The sequence below is a fragment of the Camelina sativa genome, chromosome 15 (assembly GCF_000633955.1).
Source record: "Camelina sativa cultivar DH55 chromosome 15, Cs, whole genome shotgun sequence".
NCBI lineage: Eukaryota > Viridiplantae > Streptophyta > Magnoliopsida > Brassicales > Brassicaceae > Camelina > Camelina sativa.
The window spans coordinates 29162997-29186387 of record NC_025699.1 but is presented as its reverse complement, the minus strand read 5'-3'; the positions used below and the strand labels follow the sequence as shown (position 1 = coordinate 29186387).

The 23391-nt window shown below is 30.9% G+C and overlaps 1 protein-coding gene and 2 pseudogenes across 2 annotated transcripts; 2 read left to right on the top strand and 1 right to left on the bottom strand.

Moving 5' to 3' along the window:
- On the top strand, nt 210-1529 carry LOC104748914 (annotated as a pseudogene).
- LOC104747834 (probable transcription factor At1g11510) lies at nt 20263-21573 on the top strand. 2 transcript variants are annotated; one of them, XM_010469539.2, is made up of 2 exons: nt 20263-20862; nt 21142-21573. In XM_010469539.2, exons 1-2 carry the CDS (start codon nt 20331-20333, stop codon nt 21318-21320), a joined length of 711 nt encoding a protein of 236 aa, XP_010467841.1. In that variant the 5' UTR covers nt 20263-20330; the 3' UTR covers nt 21321-21573. The 2 variants fall into 2 exon arrangements, with proteins under 2 accessions (XP_010467841.1, XP_010467840.1); XM_010469538.2 differs by having other exon boundaries at nt 20265-20364; nt 20446-21573.
- Nucleotides 21766-22621, bottom strand: LOC104747833 (annotated as a pseudogene).

Here is a 23391-nt window from a genome sequence, read left to right as displayed (position 1 = left end):
CATGCCACTTTCTTGAAATTATTGTTAGATTTCAATATTTATATGATTCTTGTTACACATGTCATTTTTTTGGAATTATATATGTTTAAACATGAGCTGAAATTTTCATATTTTCTTGATTTCTTATGATTTATGTGTGGGATAATAGAGATTTGTTATAAGTGATTCATTTTTGTTTACCAAACAATTGATTTTGTGCACATTGTAGGATGATGATGATTCAAAGGATCTCCTCTTCTTACAAGCGATGAAAGGTCTCTTCGGTTAGAGATTTTCCACAATTTATTGTTAAAAATGAGAGAATTAAGATTGGTAGTGATGGAGTTGCTCTTATAAGTGAGACAAAAAAGAATTTAGATGGTCATGAAGATAGCAATCGTGTTGGTGTTAGTCATCACAATTACCATAGCCGTAAGGAAGATGAATCGTTTGATTTGATTATGAAGAAAGCTGGCTTCAATATAACAACTATTGGCAATGTTGGGAATGGAAAATTTTCTCTAGCTAAGAGGAAAATTTCTTTACTTTTTGAAAGTAAAGTGAAACATTTAAGAGCTGAGGAAAGTATTAAGCTAATGGCTTCTCAAAGCAAAAGAAGACTTCATTTTGGCAACTTTCACAAGGATCTTTTGGTAACCAGAATTGTGCCAAAATATAAATATTCCCCGGCAAAGAAGAAGTTGTGTAATGCAACTGCATTAAGACCAAGAGCTAATGATGTGCAGAAACATGGATACTCACCGGCGAAGAAGAATTTGAGTAATGCAGTTGCGGTTAGACTAAAAGTCGATGCTTATAAACCAACTCAACACAAAGACGAAAGACAGTTGAATAAACTTGGAGTCATTCCGACTATACAAAAAAACCAGATATTCAAAGATCTTAGCCCACGCGAGAAAGTTCACAAGGTGTTACGTCATTTCAAACTTGTGTTTGATGAGCTCGATTGTGACAATGCAATACGAAGAAGTGAATCCAAGACTGCCAAAATGATACATTACCAAACTTGTACTATTCTTAGTGAAATGGGGATGCAAGTGAACAGTCAAAAGATGATTGGACCAATCCCTGGAGTCGAGGTTGGAGATAAATTTCAATTCAAAGCAGAACTCAATGTAATCGGTCTTCTCTTCGACATCATGGGTGGGATTGATTGATTACATGAAGAAAGGAACCATGGAATTAGCTACTAGCATTGTTTCATCTGAAGGTAATGATTACGACGATAGATTCTTTAACGGTGTGATGTTCAATTGTGGTCAGGGAGGTAATGTAAAGAGCAGGGATCAGAAAGCAATCAAATATCAGAAGCTTGTTGGAGGAAATTTGGCTTTAGCTAATAACATTAAGGAAAAGACTCTGGTGCGAGTGATTCTAGACAAAAAGAGATTGGATCATAGAGGAAAGGATTATGTATATGATGGGTTATATATGGTTGACAAGTATTGGGAAGAGAAAAAACATCAGGTAACACTATTTTCAAGTTTAAGCTTAGCAGGATAGCTGGTCAACCTTCAGTAGACTTTTGAAATGTTAGTGTGATAAACTTTGTGTCTTTTGGTTTTTGGTAAGATTGTACTTCTTTAAAACATCAACATTGGTAGAAACTCTATGAGTCTCAAATATATTATTTTAATACTTTTGATATAGTTTAACATTTAATTCAAATTATAAGAAAAAAAGAAAACCAATCAGATCATGATATGTGTGAAAGAAGTTTCTAAAGAAATCTTCATGGGTTCATAAATGAGAACCGATTTTCATCTCTCTCTCCTTTTTTTTAATATTGTTGAGAAATTTACCGAGTGATTTCCATTGTGTATCACAAACCTGCGAGTTCGGATATTCGGGTCGGATTTTAGGTTTTTTGGTTATTTAATTTCTTTCGAATTGAACCGATTTTTTGGGTTTCTCTTGTTAAAATCAGTTGAAACCGGTTAAATCAGTTAAAACCGCTTTAATTTTGGTTTTATGCTATACTTTCAGTATAATTTTTGTTTAATCGAATTAATCGGATAATCGATCGATTAATCGGGTTAGATCGGGTCAGGTTAGGTAACCGTACATAAATCTCAATCTCTCTGAATTAAACCAAATGCCAAACCAGTTTGAACCGAAAATTAAAAAAAATTAGGGCGGATCAGATCTGGTACAACCAGTGCTTCTAGGGGTGTGTTGGATGTGCCAGTGCACTAGATCCCGCTAATTTAACCTTTTTTTCTTTGCATTTTAAGGTTCTAAAAATTAAGATAACTGTAAAATAGGGTCCAACTTTTGAAAAGCTTCAATATAGCACATAGTCCAATAATTATTTGAGTCGAGAGTCGAGGCCTGGGTACAACATTTCTTAAAAGTACCTTTTAAAAGTCTGGTATAGTACCTTTTAAAAGTTTTTTCGTAGTGACACACTGACACTTTTTACTACAAACACGTTTTTTGTTATATTTTTTTTTACTATACCACCATTTATAACTACAAACATACTTCTATTTTGATATTTTTAAAGGGGAAAAATGTCAAAAAAATCACGAATTTTCAAATTGTGGCCAAAATAATCATGAACTTCTAAAATGTCATTTAAATCACCAAGTTTTTGTTGACTTTTCAAAAAATAGGTAACTTTCGTTTGATTAAGCCATTTGGGGCACGATGTTAAATTTTCAGTTAAACGGTGATGACGGAGTTGACTTCCGTCAGAACATCCGTTAAGCCAAAACGACGTCGTTTTAATTAGAAGATTAAAACACAAAAGTTTTGCATCAAGCAAGAGTTTTGCATCAAGTTTTGCATCAAGCAAGAGTCGAACAGGCTACCTTTAAAACTAAAAACAAGCACTCTACCATTGAACCACAATCACATTTCAAAATATTATCAAACAGTATATATAAATCGATTAAAATAACAAAACTAAAAAAGGTTATATGTAGTGTATATATATATATATATATGTTATCATATCATTACTTTACATATATATATATATATATATATATTAACGTTTTAGAATATAATATATATATAAAATATAAAAAGCAAAAATTAATATAACTTTTTTCTTTACTATACAAATATTCTTTTATTAAATACTAAGTAAGATATATAACTGATAGCGTGCATTTATTTAAATTAGTATGTTTTATTTATCGGGATGAAGTGCATAAATTTTAAATACGGTTTTTTTTACATATATACCAAATAAAACATATTGATTGTAGATTTTATTTGGTATTTGTAAAATATTTAATTTTTACTCTTTATATTATATATATATATATAAGAGTAATGATATGATAACATATGTATATTATAAATATATTACATATTGTTAAAAACTGGATAATGATTATCCATTTACACTTATCCAATTATTATATATATCCATTAGTGATTGTTATCACTTAATCATTTGCTTCCTCCCCAAGTAGTTACCCCCTATATATATGTTAGTTCGGATCATTGTAATATAATAACAACAACAAAAAGCAACAAAGTTACTTTGGTCTCTCGTCTCCTCTCTTTAGTATTGTTATAATAATAGTTTTCCAACACGTTATCAGCATGAACCACTCCTGATCCGTCATCAATTCGAGGTAACATTTAAATTATGTTAAATTTATTTGAGTTTAATTTAAGTTTATATGCATATATTATTATATGTACTACTATAGAGTAAGACGTTATATTTTATATTTGATCATAATGGTAGGCCTTGCCTCCTTGATCATATATATATATATATATATTGATCATAATGGTAGGCTCTGCCTCCTTGATCATATATCTATCTTAATCATAATGGTAGGCTCTGCCTCCTCGATTATTTAGATCTATAATCTTGACCATAATGGTAGGCTCTGCCTCCTTGATCATATATCTAGCTTAATCATAATGGTAGGCTTTGCCTCCTCGATTATTTAGATCTATAATCTTGATCATAATGGTAGGCTCTGTCTCCTTGATCATATATTTAGATCTATATATTTAGATCAAATGGTAGGCTTTGCCTCCTTGATCTTATAAAAGGTTAATGCCTTTTTCTACAATCATATGGAAGGTTATGCCTCTTAAAAATGATTGTTTTATATTATGAATCTATTATAGATTATACCATTTTAAATTTCTTTTAACAAAAGCTTTTACAAAAGAAATTTTCATAAAAGTTTATATTTAACAAATTATATTGTTATTTATATAGTTATCATGTCAAACATGGCAAAACTTGAGATCGCTGCCCTTGATGTCTCTGGAAATAATTATATGACATGGGCATTAGATGCAAAAATGTATCTAAAAGGAAATGGGCTTCTTAAAACCCTTGATCCATCGGAAAATGGGTTAGAAGAGGAAAAAGCAAAAACCATGACGTTTTTGGGTCACCATCTCCAGGATAGTTTAAAAAATGAATACATCACGAGAGAAAATCCCGCAGATCTTTGGATCTCTCTCAAAGATAGGTTTGATCACAAAAAATATGTGATCCTACCAAAAGCCAAACATGAATGGCTAAATCTGCGGTTCCAGGATTACAAAACTGTAGGTGAATATAATTCCGCTATGTTCGGAATCACTTCCAGGATGATTCTCTGCGGAGAAAATGTTTCCGATTATGATATGATCGAGAAAACATTTCAAACTTTTCATCCTTCAAATGTAATCTTGCAGCAACAATATCGAGAAAGAAGATATACTCGATATTCTGAATTAATGCAAGTTCTTCATGTTGCTGAACAAAATAATGAACTCGTGATGATGAATCATCAAACTCGCCCAACTGGATCAGCTCAACTTTCAGAAGTGAATGTTGCTACATCCAGCCATAATAATTGGCAAGGACGAGGACGTGGACGCGGTCGAGGCCGTAATCGTGGTCGTGGAGGAAATCGTGGAGGAGGTCATGGACGAGGAAAAGGAAGGGGTTTCTCTCCTAATAACTTCAACGCAAGAAAACCCAACAAAAATCTCCAAATAAATGATGTTGGTCGCGTTTTGAAGAAACAAGATGAGAGTACTTGTTACAGATGCGGCATGAAAGGACATTGGTTCCAAACCTGTCGTATACCAAAACATTTGGCCGATCTGTATCAAGCATCTCAAAAGGCAAAAGAAAGGGATGTTGAGACCAACCTCATCTCTGATGAAGCTGGACCTTCCTTCCATGGCCTAAATGATGAAACCCATCTAGATATCGCAGATTTTCTCGTTGATCATGAAAACGGGAAATCATGCGAATAAGATCAATATGACATGATATGCTTTTAATAGTTTTATATGTACTTTATGTTTTTCATAAAAGTCTTTTTGAATAAATGGTTTTCTTGTAATATAACAAACCTTTGTAAGATTTTGTGTTATTTTTATTAATGCATATTTCTATAAATGCTTTATCTCAGAAAATGACAAATATTGAGATTGAGGATGGAGAAATGTGTCTAGCAGATAGTGCTAAAACCCACTCAATACTTAAAGATAAAAAATATTTCTCCTCTCTCAAAATAAAAGACTCCGCTGGAAGCGTGAGCACTATATGTGGCAATGCAAAGATCATTGTGGGCTTTGGGAAAGCCAATTTCTCAATGCCAAGGGGAACGAAATTTGAAATCGATGCATTATATTCCCCTAAGTCTCATAGAAACTTGATAAGTTTCAGAGATATCCGAAGAAATGGATATCATATAGAGACTCTAACTAAAAATGGCATTGAATATCTTTGCATCACATCTGAGAGGAAATATATATTGGAAGAATTGCCAATGTTATCCTCTGGATTATATTGCACAAAAATAAATATGATTGCATCTTATGTTACAGTAAACTCTAAGCTTACTAGTACATTTAAGATTTGGCATGAAAGACTTGGACATCCTGGTTCAGTCATGATGCGGAAAATTGTGCAAAATTCAAATGGTCATCCATTGAAAAACCAAAAGATTTTTCAATCTGGTGAGTTTTCATGTAAAGCATGTTCTCAAGGAAAACTCATAATTCGGCCATCGCCAACCAAAGTTGGGAATGAATCACCAATGTTCTTAGAGAGAGTACATGGTGATATATGTAGACCTATCCACCCTTCATGTGGGCCATTTCGTTACTTCATGGTAATGATTGACGCATCTAGTAGATGGTCACATGTGTGTCTATTGACAACACGAAATACGGCATTCGCAAAATTCATTACCCAAATAATCAGATTGAAAGCTCAATTCTCTGATAATGCCATAAAGAAAGTCAGACTTGATAACGATGGTGAATTCACTTCACAATCTTTTAATGACTATTGTATGTCAATAGGAATCGATGTTGAGCATCCAGTTCCTCATGCTCATACACAAAATGACATGGCTGAATCTTTGATTAAACGGCTGCAACTCATTGCTAGACCGTTAATATTGAGAACAAAGCTCCCAATTTCTGTATGGGATCATGCTATATTGCATGCTGCAGCATTGGTCCAAATACGGCCAAGTGCATATAATAAACATTCCCCTTTACAATTAACATCTGGTCAAGAGCCAAATGTATCTCATCTCCGTATTTTTGGTTGTGCGGTTTATGTTCCTATTGCCCCACCGCAAAGAACAAAAATGGGGCCTCAACGGAGATTGGGTATATACATCGGTTATGCATCACCGAGTATAATTCGATATCTTGAACCGTAAACTGGTGATATGTTTACATCACGTTTTGCTGATTGCCATTTTAATGAAGATGAATTTCCATCGTTAGGGGGAGGAATTAAACAAGTTCCAAAAGATATTACATGGTCTACACCATCTTTGATATATCTTGACCCCCTACATATCAACGTGAGCTGGAAGTTCAGAAAATTGTACATTTACAAAATTTGGCAAATCAATTACCTGATGCGTTCATAGATACAAAAAGGGTGACAAAATCATATATCCCCGCTGCAAATGCACCATCAAGAGTTGAAATTCCTAGAGAGGAATTTGATGGAAGCAAAGCCAATGAACCTAAGGTTCAACTAAAACGGGGGAGGCCAATCGGCTCTAAAAATAAAAATCCCCGAAAGAAAAAGAAAATGGGAGATGAAAATGAAAAGGTTCAAGAAGAACCAAATAAAGAGAAAAGTCCTCGGGACGATACAGAAAAATATGAGATTTCTATAAACTATACCCAAGATAGAATTTTATGGGATAGAGATGAAATCAATGATGATAATGGAATATTCTCTTTTTCTGTATCTAAAGAGTTTGATCATGAAAAAGATGATCCAGATCCAAGGTTAGTATCAGAATGTCAACATAGGCCTGATTGGGAAAAATGGAAAAATGCTATGCAAATTGAGTTGCTCTCCCTCAATAAAAGAAATGTTTTTGGACCTCTTGTCACTACATCTAAAGAAGTAAAGCATGTTGGATGCAAGTGGGTTTTCGTGCGAAAAAGAAATGAGAAAGATGAAATCACACGATATAAAGCCCGACTTGTTGCACAAGGTTTTTCTCAAAGACCTGGAGTTGATTATGAGGAAACATACTCTCCGGTCATGGATGCAATTACATTCAATGAGCCTAACGGCTTCTCATAATTTAGAAATGTACCTTATGGATGTTGTGACTGCATATTTATATGGATCATTGGATAATGATATATATATATATATATATATATGAAAATCCCAGAAGGATTTAAGATTCCTGAGGCATTAGGCTCAAAGTCTAATAAAATTTGTGCGATCAAATTACAACGATCACTTTACGGATTAAAACAATCCGGGCGCATGTGGTATAATCGCTTAAGCGAATACCTATTGAAGAAAGGGTATGTTAATAATGAAATATGCCCTTGCATTTTTATAAAAAAATCTCCATCGGGATTTGTGATCATTGCTGTATACGTTGATGATCTAAATATAATTGGAACTCGAAAGGAGATTGATGATGCAAGAACTCATATGAAAGAAGAGTTCGAAATGAAAGATCTTGGAAAAACAAAATTTTGTCTTGGGCTCCAAATAGAGCATCTCCAAGATGGAATATTTGTGCATCAATCAAATTATACGAAAAGAATCCTCAAGCGCTTTTATATGGATAAAGTGAATCCTTTGAGTACTCCAATGGTCAATAGATCTCTGAATGTTGATAGTGATCCATTCAGACCTTGTGAAGATAACGAAGAAATACTTGGTCCCGAAGTACCTTATATGAGTGCTATCGGTGGACTCATGTATCTTGCAAATTGCACAAGACCGGATATTGCATTCGCTACTAATCTACTTGCAAGATACAACTCATCCCCTACCCGTAGGCATTGGAATGGGATAAAACATATATTTCGTTATCTTGAAGGTACAATTGACATGGGATTACTGTATCATAGAAACTTTGCATTTGGTCTAGTTGGTTTTGCAGATGCAGGATATTTATCGGATCCGCATAAATCTCGTTCTCAAACTGGATACGTTTTCACAATTGGAGGAACTGCAATCTCGTGGCGTTCACAAAAACAGACATTGGTCGCCACTTCCTCAAATTATGTAGAAATAATTGCGCTTCATGAAGCATCCAGAGAATGTGTATGGCTCAGATCAATGACTAGTCACATACAAAAATCGAGTGGAATAGTCATCAGTAAAGAGCCAACAACGTTATTCGAAGATAATGCTGCATGCATCGCCCAAATCAAAGAAGGTTATATCAAGAGCGACAGAACTAAGCATATACCTCCAAGATTTTTCTCCTACACTCAGGAGCTCGAGAAAAAGAAGGAAGTTGATGTCCAACATATATGCTCAAGCGAAAATGCAGCAGACTTATTTACAAAGGCACTTCCTACTTCAACATTCAGAAAGCATATTCATAATATTGGAATGCGTCATCTACGAGATTTATAAAGAAAAGATTGACATAATCTTTTCCAGGGGGAGATTACATTACTGTACTCTTTTTCCCTTATCATGGTTTTTATCCCAATGGGTTTTTCTATGATAAGGTTTTTAACGAGGCAGTATGTAATCATGGATAATCAAGGGGGAGTGTTAAAAACTGGATAATGATTATCCATTTACACTTATCCAATTATTATATATATCCATTAGTGATTGTTATCACTTAATCATTTGCTTCCTCCCCAAGTAGTTACCCCCTATATATATGTTAGTTCGGATCATTGTAATATAATAACAACAACAAAAAGCAACAAAGTTACTTTGGTCTCTCGTCTCCTCTCTTTAGTATTGTTATAATAATAGTTTTCCAACACATATAACAGTTTTTTAGTTTTGTTATTTTTAATCGATTGTTTACATATATATATATATAGATCTTTGTTTGTTATTACCGAAATATTATTATGGCTCAGTGGTAGAGTGTGGGTAATGAGCCTTCAAAGGTAGGGTGTTCGATTCCCACTCGACCCAAAGATTTTTTTGTTTTAATCTTCTAATTAAAACGAGGTTGTTTTGACATAACAGAGATTCTGACAGAAGTTAACTCCATCATCGCTGTTTAACTGAAAATTTAACGTCGTGCCTCAAATGGCTTAGTCAACAAAAGTTACCTATTTTTAAAAAAAGTCAACAAAAACTTGGTGATTTAATTGACATTTTTGAAGTTCATGATTTTTTTGGCCACAATTTGAAAGTTCGTGATTTTTTTGACATTTTGGCCATTTATCCACTCTTTTATGATATCTTAACCTTTCTTCATTTCTCTCTATCTACAAAATTAATGTTTGAGACAAAAGTTCACAACTCATTTACTTTACCAAATTAAACTAATTTTAGGATTTATTGGTATCACTAATTTTTTTTTTTATTGTTTTCTTATGTTACTCTTTAAAAATATCAAAATAGATCTTAAAATATATAAAAAATATGATTATAAATTATTGTATACATAAATAAATTGTTTGATGTTTTTCACAATACAGAAAACAAACAAACAAAACACAGAGGAAACTATACTTAGGCCTTCATTGGAAGAGCATATGAAGAAGCTTTTTTAATTTTCCAATCAATATTTATTAGGAGAGCATATAAATGAGCATTTAGAAGTTGCAGATACTCTCATATGCTCTCTTCCTGTGTGCTTCATTCGAAGCATTTTCCAAGCATTTAACTCTAAAATACTAATAAATATTAAAATAATTTTAAATAATTTATTTATTTTGTAAAACTAGAAAATTATGATTTTCTAAATGATAAGTTTATTTTTTATAAGATAATATATTTGAGAAACTACTTAATGTTATTATTTAAAATAATATAATAATTTATTTAATACATTAAAATACTAATGTGGATATAACGTTTATAATATACTAGATAAGGAGCCGCACGGTGTGCGGGTTTAAAGTTTTGTAAATAAAATAAAAACTTAATAAAAATTATTGTACATTATTTATAAAAAACATTTTTGCTATAATGCACTGATTTATATCCATATACAAATCTTTTATGTATGTTACCATTAAAAGTGTATTTTTTATACTTAGGTGTACTGTATGTTACAAATCTATTATTTACCACCACCTAAAAAATTTTATATGAACAAATTAAGCCAACTATTATATGTCTCTTTACTTTCACTTTTGCATAGTTTCTGTAATCATTAAAATTGTTGGCTCAAAAAATATTTTGAATAAACAATAAATTACATCACAATAGTGTATGACTAACCATAGAGTGAACCTCGATTCTTCCCTCTTTTCTTATGAAGAGAACCTTGTGTCCAATATCCTCCACCATGGAGTGAACCATCGCTCCGACTTCCTCTCTTAGGGAGATAACCTTGCATTCAACCTCCCCCACCTTCCTCCCTTTAAGGAGATAACCTTGCGTCCAACCTCCTCAACCATAGAGAGAACCTTGGCTCTGTCCTCCTCCTATGTTGAGAGAACATGTTTACGTCATTTAGCTATCTCAAAGTGGCTTGCTCCAGTAACCAATGAAACTAAAGACCTTTTTTCAACGTCACATAATCTTTTGATAGTAACTAATATTAAATTTCTCAATGTATTCATGGAAGTTTCTTTGACACACCATGTTGTAGCCTCTGTCTTTAAGCTCCTATGGATCTATCAACAACGATTTATGTTTTTCCAATCTATCTATGTTTGTTGTAGGCTTGTGTTTGATTAGCATATTTTATCTAACCATTAGGTTGATTACCTTCTCCTCTTTATCTCCTTTTGAGATTGATTGAATGGTAACAATTATGTTTGCCCCGAAAAAAAAGTTCTATGACCAACCAATCAAGGTTGAAAAATTAGAAGAAAATTAATTTGACATAATTAATGAAATAATAGAAAATTATAAGCACGGTAATATATGAATCTCAAATAATTCAAAGATAAAAATGTAAATTAAATAAAACAATCTAAAACTACTACAATAAAATTTAAAATACATTATTAGAAAAAAAAAATGAATATATTAATCTTTCATTTTTTTTTTGGGTCAACATATTAATCTTATTTTTGATTTTTAAAAATAAGGAAAATTTGTCTTCCCATTAAAAAAGTTGACCAATAGAACAAAGTTGAAGCAATATTTTTGACTAAATTATTTTGTTAGATGAATAATATGAGACGATCTATGTTATTATATAAGTGAGTATTTACATTTTTTAGAATTAATAATTTTATGTATATTTTCCTTAATCCTTTTCCTGTTTTATGGGAAAATTTATTCCAATGTGCTCATTGTTTTTTAAAAAAAATTTTGCTTCCCACTTTTTTGTAAGAAGTACTATCGTTAGACGATAAGAACACTTTCTATTTAGTTGATCTAGTGTTATATAATCTCTGTTGTTATCTTGCATTTGTGTATTAATAGAAATCATAATAACATTCTGAGAAATTTGTTAATTCCAAAAACCTTAGTTATTATGCATAAGAAACTTTGTTGACACTTCAAAGTTAAAAATTGCGTAGTATGCATAATGAAATTAAGAAACGAAACAAAATTCACAGAAACGACGACAAAAACACATGGTTATATCTAGGAATCTTTTTATATAGTTGTTCGATTAGACAACAAAGAAATTGCCTTCGAGACTTGTTCAAGAACAATGATGTGTCAAACAAAGGTTAATAAAAAAACAAAGAAGAAAATTTTACCAAGAAAAACAAAGATAGTCGAAATTATTTTGTTTGGTGAAAAATATGTCATCATCTATTTGCTTATATAGAGGGGTATATTTACAATCTTTTTCCTTTTAGGATTAACAAAGTTTTTTTAATATAATAAAATTATAGTTATCTTATGCATCATTTTACAAAGCTTGAAAACTGTGATTCTTTATTGTTAAAATTGACACTTGTCACGATCTGATGAATTACCAACTTTGATATGTGATTTCCGATCGTTAAAATTGATGTGTCACGATCTGATGAGCTACTAACTTGGATATTTAATAGTTAAAACTGACACGTGTCATGATATAGTGAATTTTCAACTTTGATTTCTGATCGTTAAAACTAACACGTGTCACAATCTGGTGAGTAACTAACTCTGAGAACCAAACTTTATATAATAAGATATATATATATTTTTTTAGTTTAATGTTTTATATTATATATATTTTAAAAAGTTATTGAAATTAAAAATGTAGTTATAGATATAAACTTTTATAAAAAATTATAATATATATTAATTATTTGTAATTAATGTGTTATACTATAAATATATATAATTAAAACTATTAAATTACACATTTATATATATATACATATATAAATATATAAAATTTATTAAATGAAAGATATTTTTGTAAAAATTATATAGCAATGAGTGATAATTAATTTTTTTAATGAAACACATTTAAATTATATTTTTTAATTAATATCATATATTAAATATAGATATAATATCTAATACTCCACTATTATACTAATCAACTAAATGTGTTATGTTATTCAGAGCATACAACTTATGCACTTTAATGCTTATGCTGCATAATGCTAATGCTCTAGTATATGTTGATCCAATGTAATTGTAAATTTTGACCGATAATCTATTCTAAACTCGGTTAGTGGGTTACTTTTGCAAATTTTGGAAATGCAATTGAAAAATATATATATTTGCTGAAACTAAAGAGAAGTTAAATATATATATATATATATATATAAATGTCACTAGGTCAATTAAATAAAAACTAGGATCGGACCCGCGCTACAGCACGGGGAATATATATGTGTTGTTAAAGCGGATAAAAATAAATAAGATGTTATATTATTTTTGTATTATACTGTTTCTGTTCGTCCTATTTGCTACTGTTGTTAAAAATCGATTAAAATAGAACAATTTTTTCTTTGTCAATATTTGAGATTTTGTACACTATTTTTTTGCAAAATATTTGATTTTATTAAAATGAACAAAGGTGAGGGAACTATATAATCAGACAGGATATAATTAGAATGAAATAATAATTTACTTAAGATAGGGTTGTCAAAACATGAGTAGTCGAATGTTATTTTAAAGTTTGTGTTTATTAATACTAATATGTACATAATGGGCCTGTTTGTTTCGTTGATGCTGGCGGCAGCGGCAGCGGCAAACACAATTTTTTTAATCGCCACAAATCAGAAGCTGTGTTAGCCGTGTTAGCCGCAGCGTCATGCCACAGGTACTTGCAGCAACCAAACGAACAACGATAGATGCGACTGACGCAGTCGTAGATACTTGCGGCGACAAAACGAACATACTCAATAATAATATGTATTTGTTTTTCTATTCATCATATACATGGGGAATGTATTCCCCCAATGTGCTGATCATAGTATATAATTAATTTGTAGTTTATGACTTTTAATTGTGGTTTTGCAAAATGTGTTATAACTTTTTAGTAACAGAAATTGGGCTATATTTTTAATTGCTACACTTAAAGCAATTGGGTCTCAGTTTAACTTTTTGGAGAATTTCGATTTGATTTTGGGCTTTGTTGGCCTTTATTGTAAGATTTTTTTTTTTTTTTAACTCTGTATTGATTCTGAAAAATGAATCGTTCTTTTTCTCATTTCTTCTACCCAAGAAAACATCTATTGATTCATCTCCATATTCGAATCGATCAACCTTAGAGCCCTTAGATACTTCGTAAGTTTTGCCCTAAGCTGCATGGAATCGGGAGCGGGTACGTGGAAGCGGAAACGATCGGAAGCGGAGAAGCAAAAATTTTTAAAAATATAGGAAGCGGGTACGTGTTAAAAGCGTATCTATATTAACATTTTTGAAGTACATTTTGTGTTATGCCCTTTTAGTTGTAGTTATTTAAAAAATTATTTACAATCTTAACCCCTAGAAAATTTCTTAAAATAACAATTACATCGGATTTTGTTTTCTAAATATTTAACATTCCATTCCTACAAGAAATGTAACAAACTGCAATCAATATTTTATGGAAACAGAAGCTATACTATATTAATGACAGTTTCTATTATTTTTTGAAAATATTCTATCTCTAAATTCTTTGCAAACAAAGAAAACAACAATTTAATTCATATTTTGTTTTTCAAAACATGTTAGTTTCAATTCTTAATGTAGATAAAATGTTAATATAGATAAAAACTTTGATTCTCATTTTTTAAAATCATATTTTGATATATATATAAACTTAATAAAAACTTTAAAATATTATAAATAAAAGCTTATAAAAAGTTTAAAATACTATACAGTGTGGTTATATAGTAGGATGGGTTATAAAGAAGATATGTTGGAATTAATAAAATATAATTAAATTTATGCATAAACACGGGTTAAATCCTTATTTTATTATTTGTCAACACTACTAATATTAGCATATTTGACATATCAAATCAACTTACTTTAACTAAGATTGTGTAAAATAAGTAAATCATTATGAAAATATGATTTAATCACAGCTTATAAATTACTTATTATGTATTTAAATCCCTTATTTTTTTCTAATAACTAAAAAAACCAAATAGAATCTCAACACTAAATAAAACAAACTAAATTTAACAAAAAATAGTTACACAGTATACCGCACGTTAAAAATAAATATTAACATTTTAGCCGTTTGAACGGCTGAAAATTTTAATTATTCCTTTATTTACAAAACAACCACAATTTAACAAGCAAATACAATATAAGTTATAGATAATAATAAAAAATTATATACCCGTGGTTTACCACGGGTTAAAGTCTACTATGTATGTATATTTATATACATATATATGTTTATATATTTATATATATTTACAAAGTTCTAAACAAAACATCATATTAATCAAATATTGAGACATACTTGATGTTGTTATATTTTTGAAAAACAAGTTTTATTAGCTTCTAAATATTAAACTAACAGTGAGTTCATATTTTTATTAATCAAAAATACTGAAAAGTGAAAAAAAAAACCAAAGCACGATTAGAAAAACTATCATTCTAATTTCTAACAATACAAACAACACTTTGAAAACACAGAAAAACAAGTACAAAACAGATTTTAAATTACCTTTGTTTATTTATTAGGTTAATAGATTTTACTTTTTACGTTTATAAATTATATTAAGTTGGGCCACAAAAACTAAAGGCCCAAGAAATTAAATTACTTTAGTAACCGCACAAGATAATTTTTACATTTACATGTTACATTTTTATTTTTAATTTAGTAAACGCATTTAAAACATGAAATTATATACACTATAAGACTGGTAGATCAAATGAACTATCTAAATGTCTTTACGTTGGCGTACATTACTTTACATAGTCTTACTTTACAGAGTTTACTCTAAGTGAGTTTTGTTAACTAAAAGTATATATAAATCTTTTGTTATTCTTAAAAGTATTAGTTTGAGACATGGACTTGGGCCTTTATAAGAGAGAGAAATATAATCAAATCATATTTATAAAATTAAAATTAAAAATATTTAATGCTAATAGCATGATTGTAAATAGGTTTGAAGTTAAGGATTTATTTCATAAATGTCTCAAAAAATGTATATATAGATGCCCTCCTAGTTAATGGCATATTATGGAAATCTTTCAGAATATTGCGAAAAAACTCTTAAAGTTAAAACATACTTCAACATTGATTATGAAATTCATGGACATTTGGCACATTTTTTTTTCTCACTGAATGGATTATATTAAAAAGGAAGAGTTCAGAAAGGTTATAAATCACAACATAAAAAACTTGGCAATACAATTCAGATTTTTTTTTAATTTTTTTTTGTCGGCTGCACGTGTGATTTTATTTTTTGTCTCTGCAACACACAGTTAATTAAAAATAAAATATAACTGGTTTTATCTAGTTTTATCAGCATTACAAAAACATACTAGTTATACCTATATGTACTAGTATTACTTAAAACCCATAAATTCAATTATGAATAAGATGCAGAACAAACAAATCATGAATATCTTCGCTCACGGTTGGCTTGTACTTCTTCCCGAGTTGGTTCATTATCGTCGTCATTCCGCCGTTTCTTCTTCCCGAATTGGTTACAGAGATCGCTCGCTGTTGATTTGTTCATCGTCATTGAGTCATTCATCACCGTCGTTTCTTCTTCCCAAATTGGTTACAGAGATCGCTCGTTGTTGAGTTGTTCATCGTCGTTGAGTCGTTCATCGCCGCCGTTGTTTCTACATATCATTGTTGAGTTGTTCATTGTGAATACTGCTGAAACTATTTCATCTCTACACTACTGAATGATCCAAATTCTCTAATTTACCGAATAGTTTTACATACTAGTATTACATATAAATCTTACTAGTTTATCTAATTCTACTAATATTTCAAAATTACACTAGTTTTATCTAGTTATATCGATAAATTCAAATATAAACATAAACCCATAAATCACAATGTTCGCTCATCGTCGTTGAGTCATTCTCTGTGAATGCTGCTGAAACTATTTCATCTTACTAGTTTTATCTAGTTTTACTATTTCATTCTCTGTGAATGCTGCTGAAACTATTTCATCACACTAGTTTTACTTAGTTATACTTAGTTATACTAGTTTTACTTAGTTATACTAGTTTTACCCAAAAATTCAAATACGAACATGAACCCAGAATTCACAAATTATAACTCCAAAGCTTGTATTTTAGACCCATTTTCCTTATCAATTGAACACCATAACATAATACATAATTTTTCAAGTTTCACAAAATCGATTTTAAGGTTGTAGTTTTAATTTCAAAAATTTCTCTGATTTTAGGGATTGGATCTAGTTTTGAAAGAGAAAGAATGGAGTTGTCGTCGTTTTTTCTTTCTGGGTTGGTTCCAGAGATCGCTCTTCCTCGCCGTCATTGTTTATCACCGTCACGAAGAAACTGAAAAGAGTTAGAAAAAAAGAAAAAAAAAGATAAAATTAAAAATTTTGTTTAGTTTAATTTTATATTTTGGTCTTAGTTTTAAATATATTTTTTTTTGCGTTTGCGTTTGCGTTTGCGTTTGCGTTAGCGTTTCAATAATTAGGTAAAATATTAGTTGTATATTTTAGGGTATATTCTTTAGATATCCAATTAATGACAACTAGGTTCGGACCCGCACGTACGTGCGGGGTTATGTTTATAAACAAAATTAATTTTGTATATATAATCAAACTTATACTAATTGAGATTTTAGTTTGATATTTGGTTTGATTTATTAATGTTTGAAAATTTAAAATAATAATGATTTCACCAGTATCTTAAAATTTAGAACAACATGACGGTTGGACTGGTAATAAACTAAATCCAATAAATGATTGGTTAGATTCTATTAAATTTGTGAACTATCAAATTGGATATATAACCGCTAACAGTGATGAAAACCCGTTTGAAACATATACAAATATTTAGGATGACCGTAACTCTCTTTTCATTTTGTCAAGTTCCATTATGACTTACATCCGTTCTCAAATTTTCGTTGCATAACAGAAAGCATTCCCAATATGGGACATTCCGGATATAAGAAAAAATTGTATTTTCCGATTGAAAACGGGAGGGGACCGGATGAAAACATAAATTCTTGAACTCCCGTATGAAATAAACATAAATATAATTCATAGTATATCTATATATCATATGTTTTAATAAAAATATTACGAAATTAATTGACTTCTTTATTCTTACTATTTTATATATGTTTCACCAATATTAGATTATGTTTTTTTAAATACTTTTAACTGTTATAGAACATATTTTATGTATTTTTTATTTTTATTTTATTTTGAACTTATGCTAGTTCAACTGAAAATAGTAAGATTTATTTGAAAAAATTAAATGTATTTTAATATTTAATAGAACACGTCAATAGTTAAAATTATTTATTTAGTATGTGTAAACATATTTATATAGTATAACGTAATTAACTCAAAATTTTGTCATTTTGGTTTATGAATATTTGGGTGTTTGAGTGTTAATCAGTATTTTAAGATTTGGCTTATAAATTTTTATACTATGAACTATACTATGAGTCATCGTTACCTTGAATATTTCATTAGAGATTCAAGGTAACCATGACTTAAAAATCTATAAAAATTTTAAAAGTATTGAGATTAACACTCAAACACTCAAATTTCAAGGAAATTTTTAATAGAATTTTTAAAGATAACATGATTTAAAAACAAATTTCAAGGTGCTCATGTTATAAAATTTTACCGCCATGTGTGTTTTTTTTTTTTTTCCAAATACATCCCAAACTATAGTGATGTTTTAATAAAGACTGTTAACATCATATATTTGGAAAAATAAGAAAATAATATAATTTAATACATACAGCTGATTATAATATAGTCATGGAAGATTAATTGTACTTATATAGATTATGTATACATACCCATTGATATATTTGCTGGTTTCAAAAGTTAATTAATGTTAATGCAAAGCTCAACTACATACTCTAATAAGAATTTTCTACAGAGGTTTCTTAAATAAATCTATATAAAAACTGAAGAAAACAAACACTAATCAATTTCTCTATCTATAAGCTGGAAAGAGTAAACATTTTTACTTTTACGTTTAAAACTAAAAAAACTATATAAAATCTTTTAAAAACTTATTTAGTTTTCAGTTAATGCATATACAATATGTTTGAATCTATATATATGATTAGATTTGGATTTTGAATTAATTGTCTAGATTTTCCTATTATACCAATGAGAGTAAATATATAAGGTTAGTTTTAGAAATAATCCCTAAATTTTAGGAATTTGGTAAATAATTACTGATTTTATTTCAAGATTTCTTAAAATAAATCATCTATTTAAATTTAAGCTAAGTTATTTTCATAAATACTATTCGAATTAATTAGATTCATTTGTTATGGAAATCTTGTTAAATAATAAGTTACATTTTTGGTATGTTATTAATTGCGAAAAACTCTTATTATTTTATAAAATTTTAATAACTATATAAATTCAAGAATTATTGATAGAAATAATTTCGTTTTTATTATAATATTTTAAATTTCATTTTGTAATCTTGTTGGCTTTAATTTCATTTAGAAAAATATACATGTTTAATATTTAATTTAGAAAAATATTTGGAAACTTAATATATTCGAAAATAATTATTTATGCTTTATACCCATATAGAAAAATAGATACAAAATCTGTAACCAATTATAAAAAAGTTAATTATTTATTTCTTTAATAGTTGTTACCATTGTTTTGAGGAAGTTTAATTTTTTTTTTTAATTATATAGGAAAATGGGTCTGTTTGGCAACATGAATATATGTTATGTTATGTTTTTTTTTTTTTATCCCTAAGTGTACTCCCCAATTAATAGTATAGATATTGATATTGTTTATAGATATACTTAATGGTCGATTTCAGTATAATTCGAATTAGAGAATCTAAGAAAGCGATTTTGGTTGTTTTCCAAATTTGCTACAAAGATTGCTATCTTTTTAGTATATTGATGAGATTGATTATCGTAATTATTGGCTTAGTTTTCGTGATAGGGAGGTAAATTAGTATTTTTTAGTATATTGATGAGATTGATTATCGTAATTATTGGCTTAGTTTTCGTGATAGGGAGGTAAATTAGTATTTTTTAGTATATTGATGAGATTGATTATCGTAATTATTGGCTTAGTTTTCGTGATAGGGAGGTAAATTAGTATTTTTTAGTATATTGATGAGATTGATTATCGTAATTATTGGCTTAGTTTTCGTGATAGGGAGGTAAATTAGTATTTTTTAGTATATTGATGAGATTAAACATAATGGAACCAATGTTATTTTTAGATGGTTGTAGCCCATTAAACATAATGGAACCCATTGAAAACCCGTTAGAAACCCATTAAAAACCCGTTAGAAACCCCACAATTTGTCGAGATATATCCGGCTTTCATAAAGGGTTAATTGTTTGTTGAGTCGGGTTTTACTTGTAAAGCCGCAACCCTCAAAGCAAAATCAAACGATGTCGTCGGAGGAATCTTCGTCGTCGGAAGAAGATGCACCATCAGCCGCCAAGCCTGCTCCCGCCGCTCAATCTGGATCCGAAGAAGGTGAGGAATCTTCTTCGTCGGAAGAACATGCACCATCAGCCGCCAAGCCTGCTCCCGCCGCTCAATCTGGATCCGAAGAAGGTGAGGAATCTGCATCGTCGGAAGAAGATGCACCATCAGCCGCCAAGCCTGCTCCCGCCGCTCAATCTGGATCCGAAGAAGGTGAGGAATCTTCTTCGGATGAAGAAGATGCACCATCAGCCGCCAAGCCTGCTTTCGCCGCTCAATCTGGATCCGAAGAAGGTGAGGATGCACCATCAGTCGCCAAGCCTACTCCCGCCGCTCAATCTGGATCCCAAGAACGTGAAGCCATGGAGGTTGTGACAACCAAGCGCTCGCGTGAGTCATCTTCAGATGAAGACAAAGGAGCGAAGAGGATCAAGGAAAGGAAACCTTATTTCCATAAAGTTTGGACTGAAGATGATGAGATTGCCCTTTTGCAAGGTATGGTTGATCACAACAATGATACTGTTAGGGTTTATGATAATCTAAAGGAGAAGTTTAGCTTTGAATGTACTAGGGTTCAATTTATGGAAAAGATTAGGCACCTTAAGCAGAAGTATCTAAAAAATGTTGCTAAAGTCAAGAATGGTAATGATCCAACATTTTTGAAAGCCCATGATCACAAGGTCTTTCACTTGTCTAAGTCTGTTTTTGGAAAGAAGTCAAAGAACATTGTTGGAAAGAATGTTGAGTCTTCTTCTTCTCTTGTTGGAGCTTTAGTGGGTTTTGGTATGAATGAACTTGGGGCTGAAGAAGGTCTAAGTAAGCTTTCTTCAGAGGATAAGAAGAGATTTGAGGAGCAGTTGAAGACTTTGCAGTCTAGAGAATTAAAGTTTCACTTGAAGAAGGCCAAGTTTTTTCATCAACTCTTAAGAAGGATGGATGAAGCCTCTAGTTAGATATGCTTTGCTCAAAGAATTGTTCTGATCGCTGAAGGAATGTAGCCATTAGATGCAAAATGTCTCTTTTTTTTTTGTTCGCAACTTTGGATTTTGTTTTTCCGGTTTATGTTATGACTCTGCTCTGGGTTGAGGTTATTGGCTTGTCTTTACTAAGTTGAATCTCGTCTTTGGATTTTGATCCCTGTTCAAAGTGAAACTCAAGTGTATTGGTTTTACTTTATAATCTTGCGTTAGGTAAGAGACTTCTTTGTGCATGTGGGTGATCAAAGGTGATTATGGCCATATAATAACCCAAATATTTAAAAGGGGTTTAACAAACGAAAGAGACTTCTTTTGTTGTCACTTAACAACCCAGAGAACATGTATGTATTATTGTTTCTTTTGTTTCTTATATTTTGCATAATGAAGATTCAACATTTGAAATGATGCTTAAACCTAAAAGAGTGGAGAGAGATTCACATTGATCACATAATTTTTATAATTGTAGGAACAATATCTCCAATATGTATATGTGAATTCAGGATTTACAAGAGATAATAGTGAAAGAGAAAGTGAAAGAAACAAGAAGCCAAAGTAGTTGCACACATGGAAAGGGAAGACTCGTTTTTCTCACCGGTTTGCCCTTTCATTACTCCTAACGGTCCAAGCTCCCGGTTTGGGTACATACATGGGTTCTCCAACAACGTATGGAGGCGGCTGTCGAGCGTCCTGCAGGAGTGCAACTGTGCTTACATTGTACTCGTCGTCACTGTCATAATGAAGGTGAGGGTGAGGTCCAAGAGCTTTGAGCAACATTGCCAAGAAAACTGATAGACCCTGCAGATAAAGCAAGGAAAAGGATGTGGAAACGGAGCCAATTTTAGAAGCTAACGTAAAGTTCAATCTTGTTGCTAAAAACAGTTAAGATACCTGGACACAGAGGATAGCGAGACCTATCCACTTGCAGATCTTGAAGTTCGACTCAATGAATTTAGAGAAACGGTGGAAAGCACCACTTGGATCGTCAGGAAAGTCCTGGTGAAAGCTTCCAACAGATTAGAACCATGGGCGTGACAATAGAGAGCCTCACAAGAAAAGAAAAATACCTCTTTCCAGTCACGGTTTAGAAAGATATCGGCAACCACACCGCCCTCAACCATAACTAGCAAGACAATGAATCCCATATACTGAAGCCAGTCGATGTGCCAACAAACAGATACACATAAAAAAGAGAAACACAGGAATATGGATAGGCAAATCTTACAAGAGTCCTAACTAAGTGATCTCTTCCCTACGAACTAGTCCATGCTTATTATATATATAGTTCAGTACCACTCAGAAGCTAAGCAAAACAAGAACCCACCCTCGAATAGCCAGAAACTGCTCAGATACATAAAGATTAAAAAAACAGACCAAGGAACAGGGTGATCAGAATCAGGCATCAGCAAAGGGAAGGTCTCCCATTTGTTCTTGCCATTGTCTAATAAGCCAAACAGCGTAGAGAATCATGGCGATCCCAACCATCCCAATTAGGGAATTCACGAGCTTCAACATGGACTGTAAACAACTTCTCACGATTCTCACCATCCNTTTTTTTTTTTTTTTTTTTTTTTTTGTTAATAAATCACCCAAAAACCTTAGACCGAAGAAGAGACCGACAACCCAACAACAAATTCGAAGAGAAATCGAAAAAAGAAAGAGAAATTTGTGAATCCCTCTCTTGCTCCAGATGTTCTCTCTTTCTCCTTTCTAAATAAACACCAAAAATCGTAAAGTTTAGATTTTTATGAAAAAGATAGATTTTTTTATGAAAAATATGATATTTAAATCGTTTTTATTTTTTGAGATAAAGAAAAGAAAAAATAGAAAAAAAAAAAAAAAAAAAAAAAAAATCTTAGTTGACTGCATTAAACAGAAAAAATTAACTGCTTAATTTAATTATCTTTTAATAGCCATAGTTACAGAAACATTCGATCAAAAATAGTAGTAATCGTAATCACTATTCAAACAACCTTCTAGAAGAAAACAAAAACAAACTCAAACGCTACTCAAACTCTTTCTAAAATACACACACTCGGCCTCGCTCCAC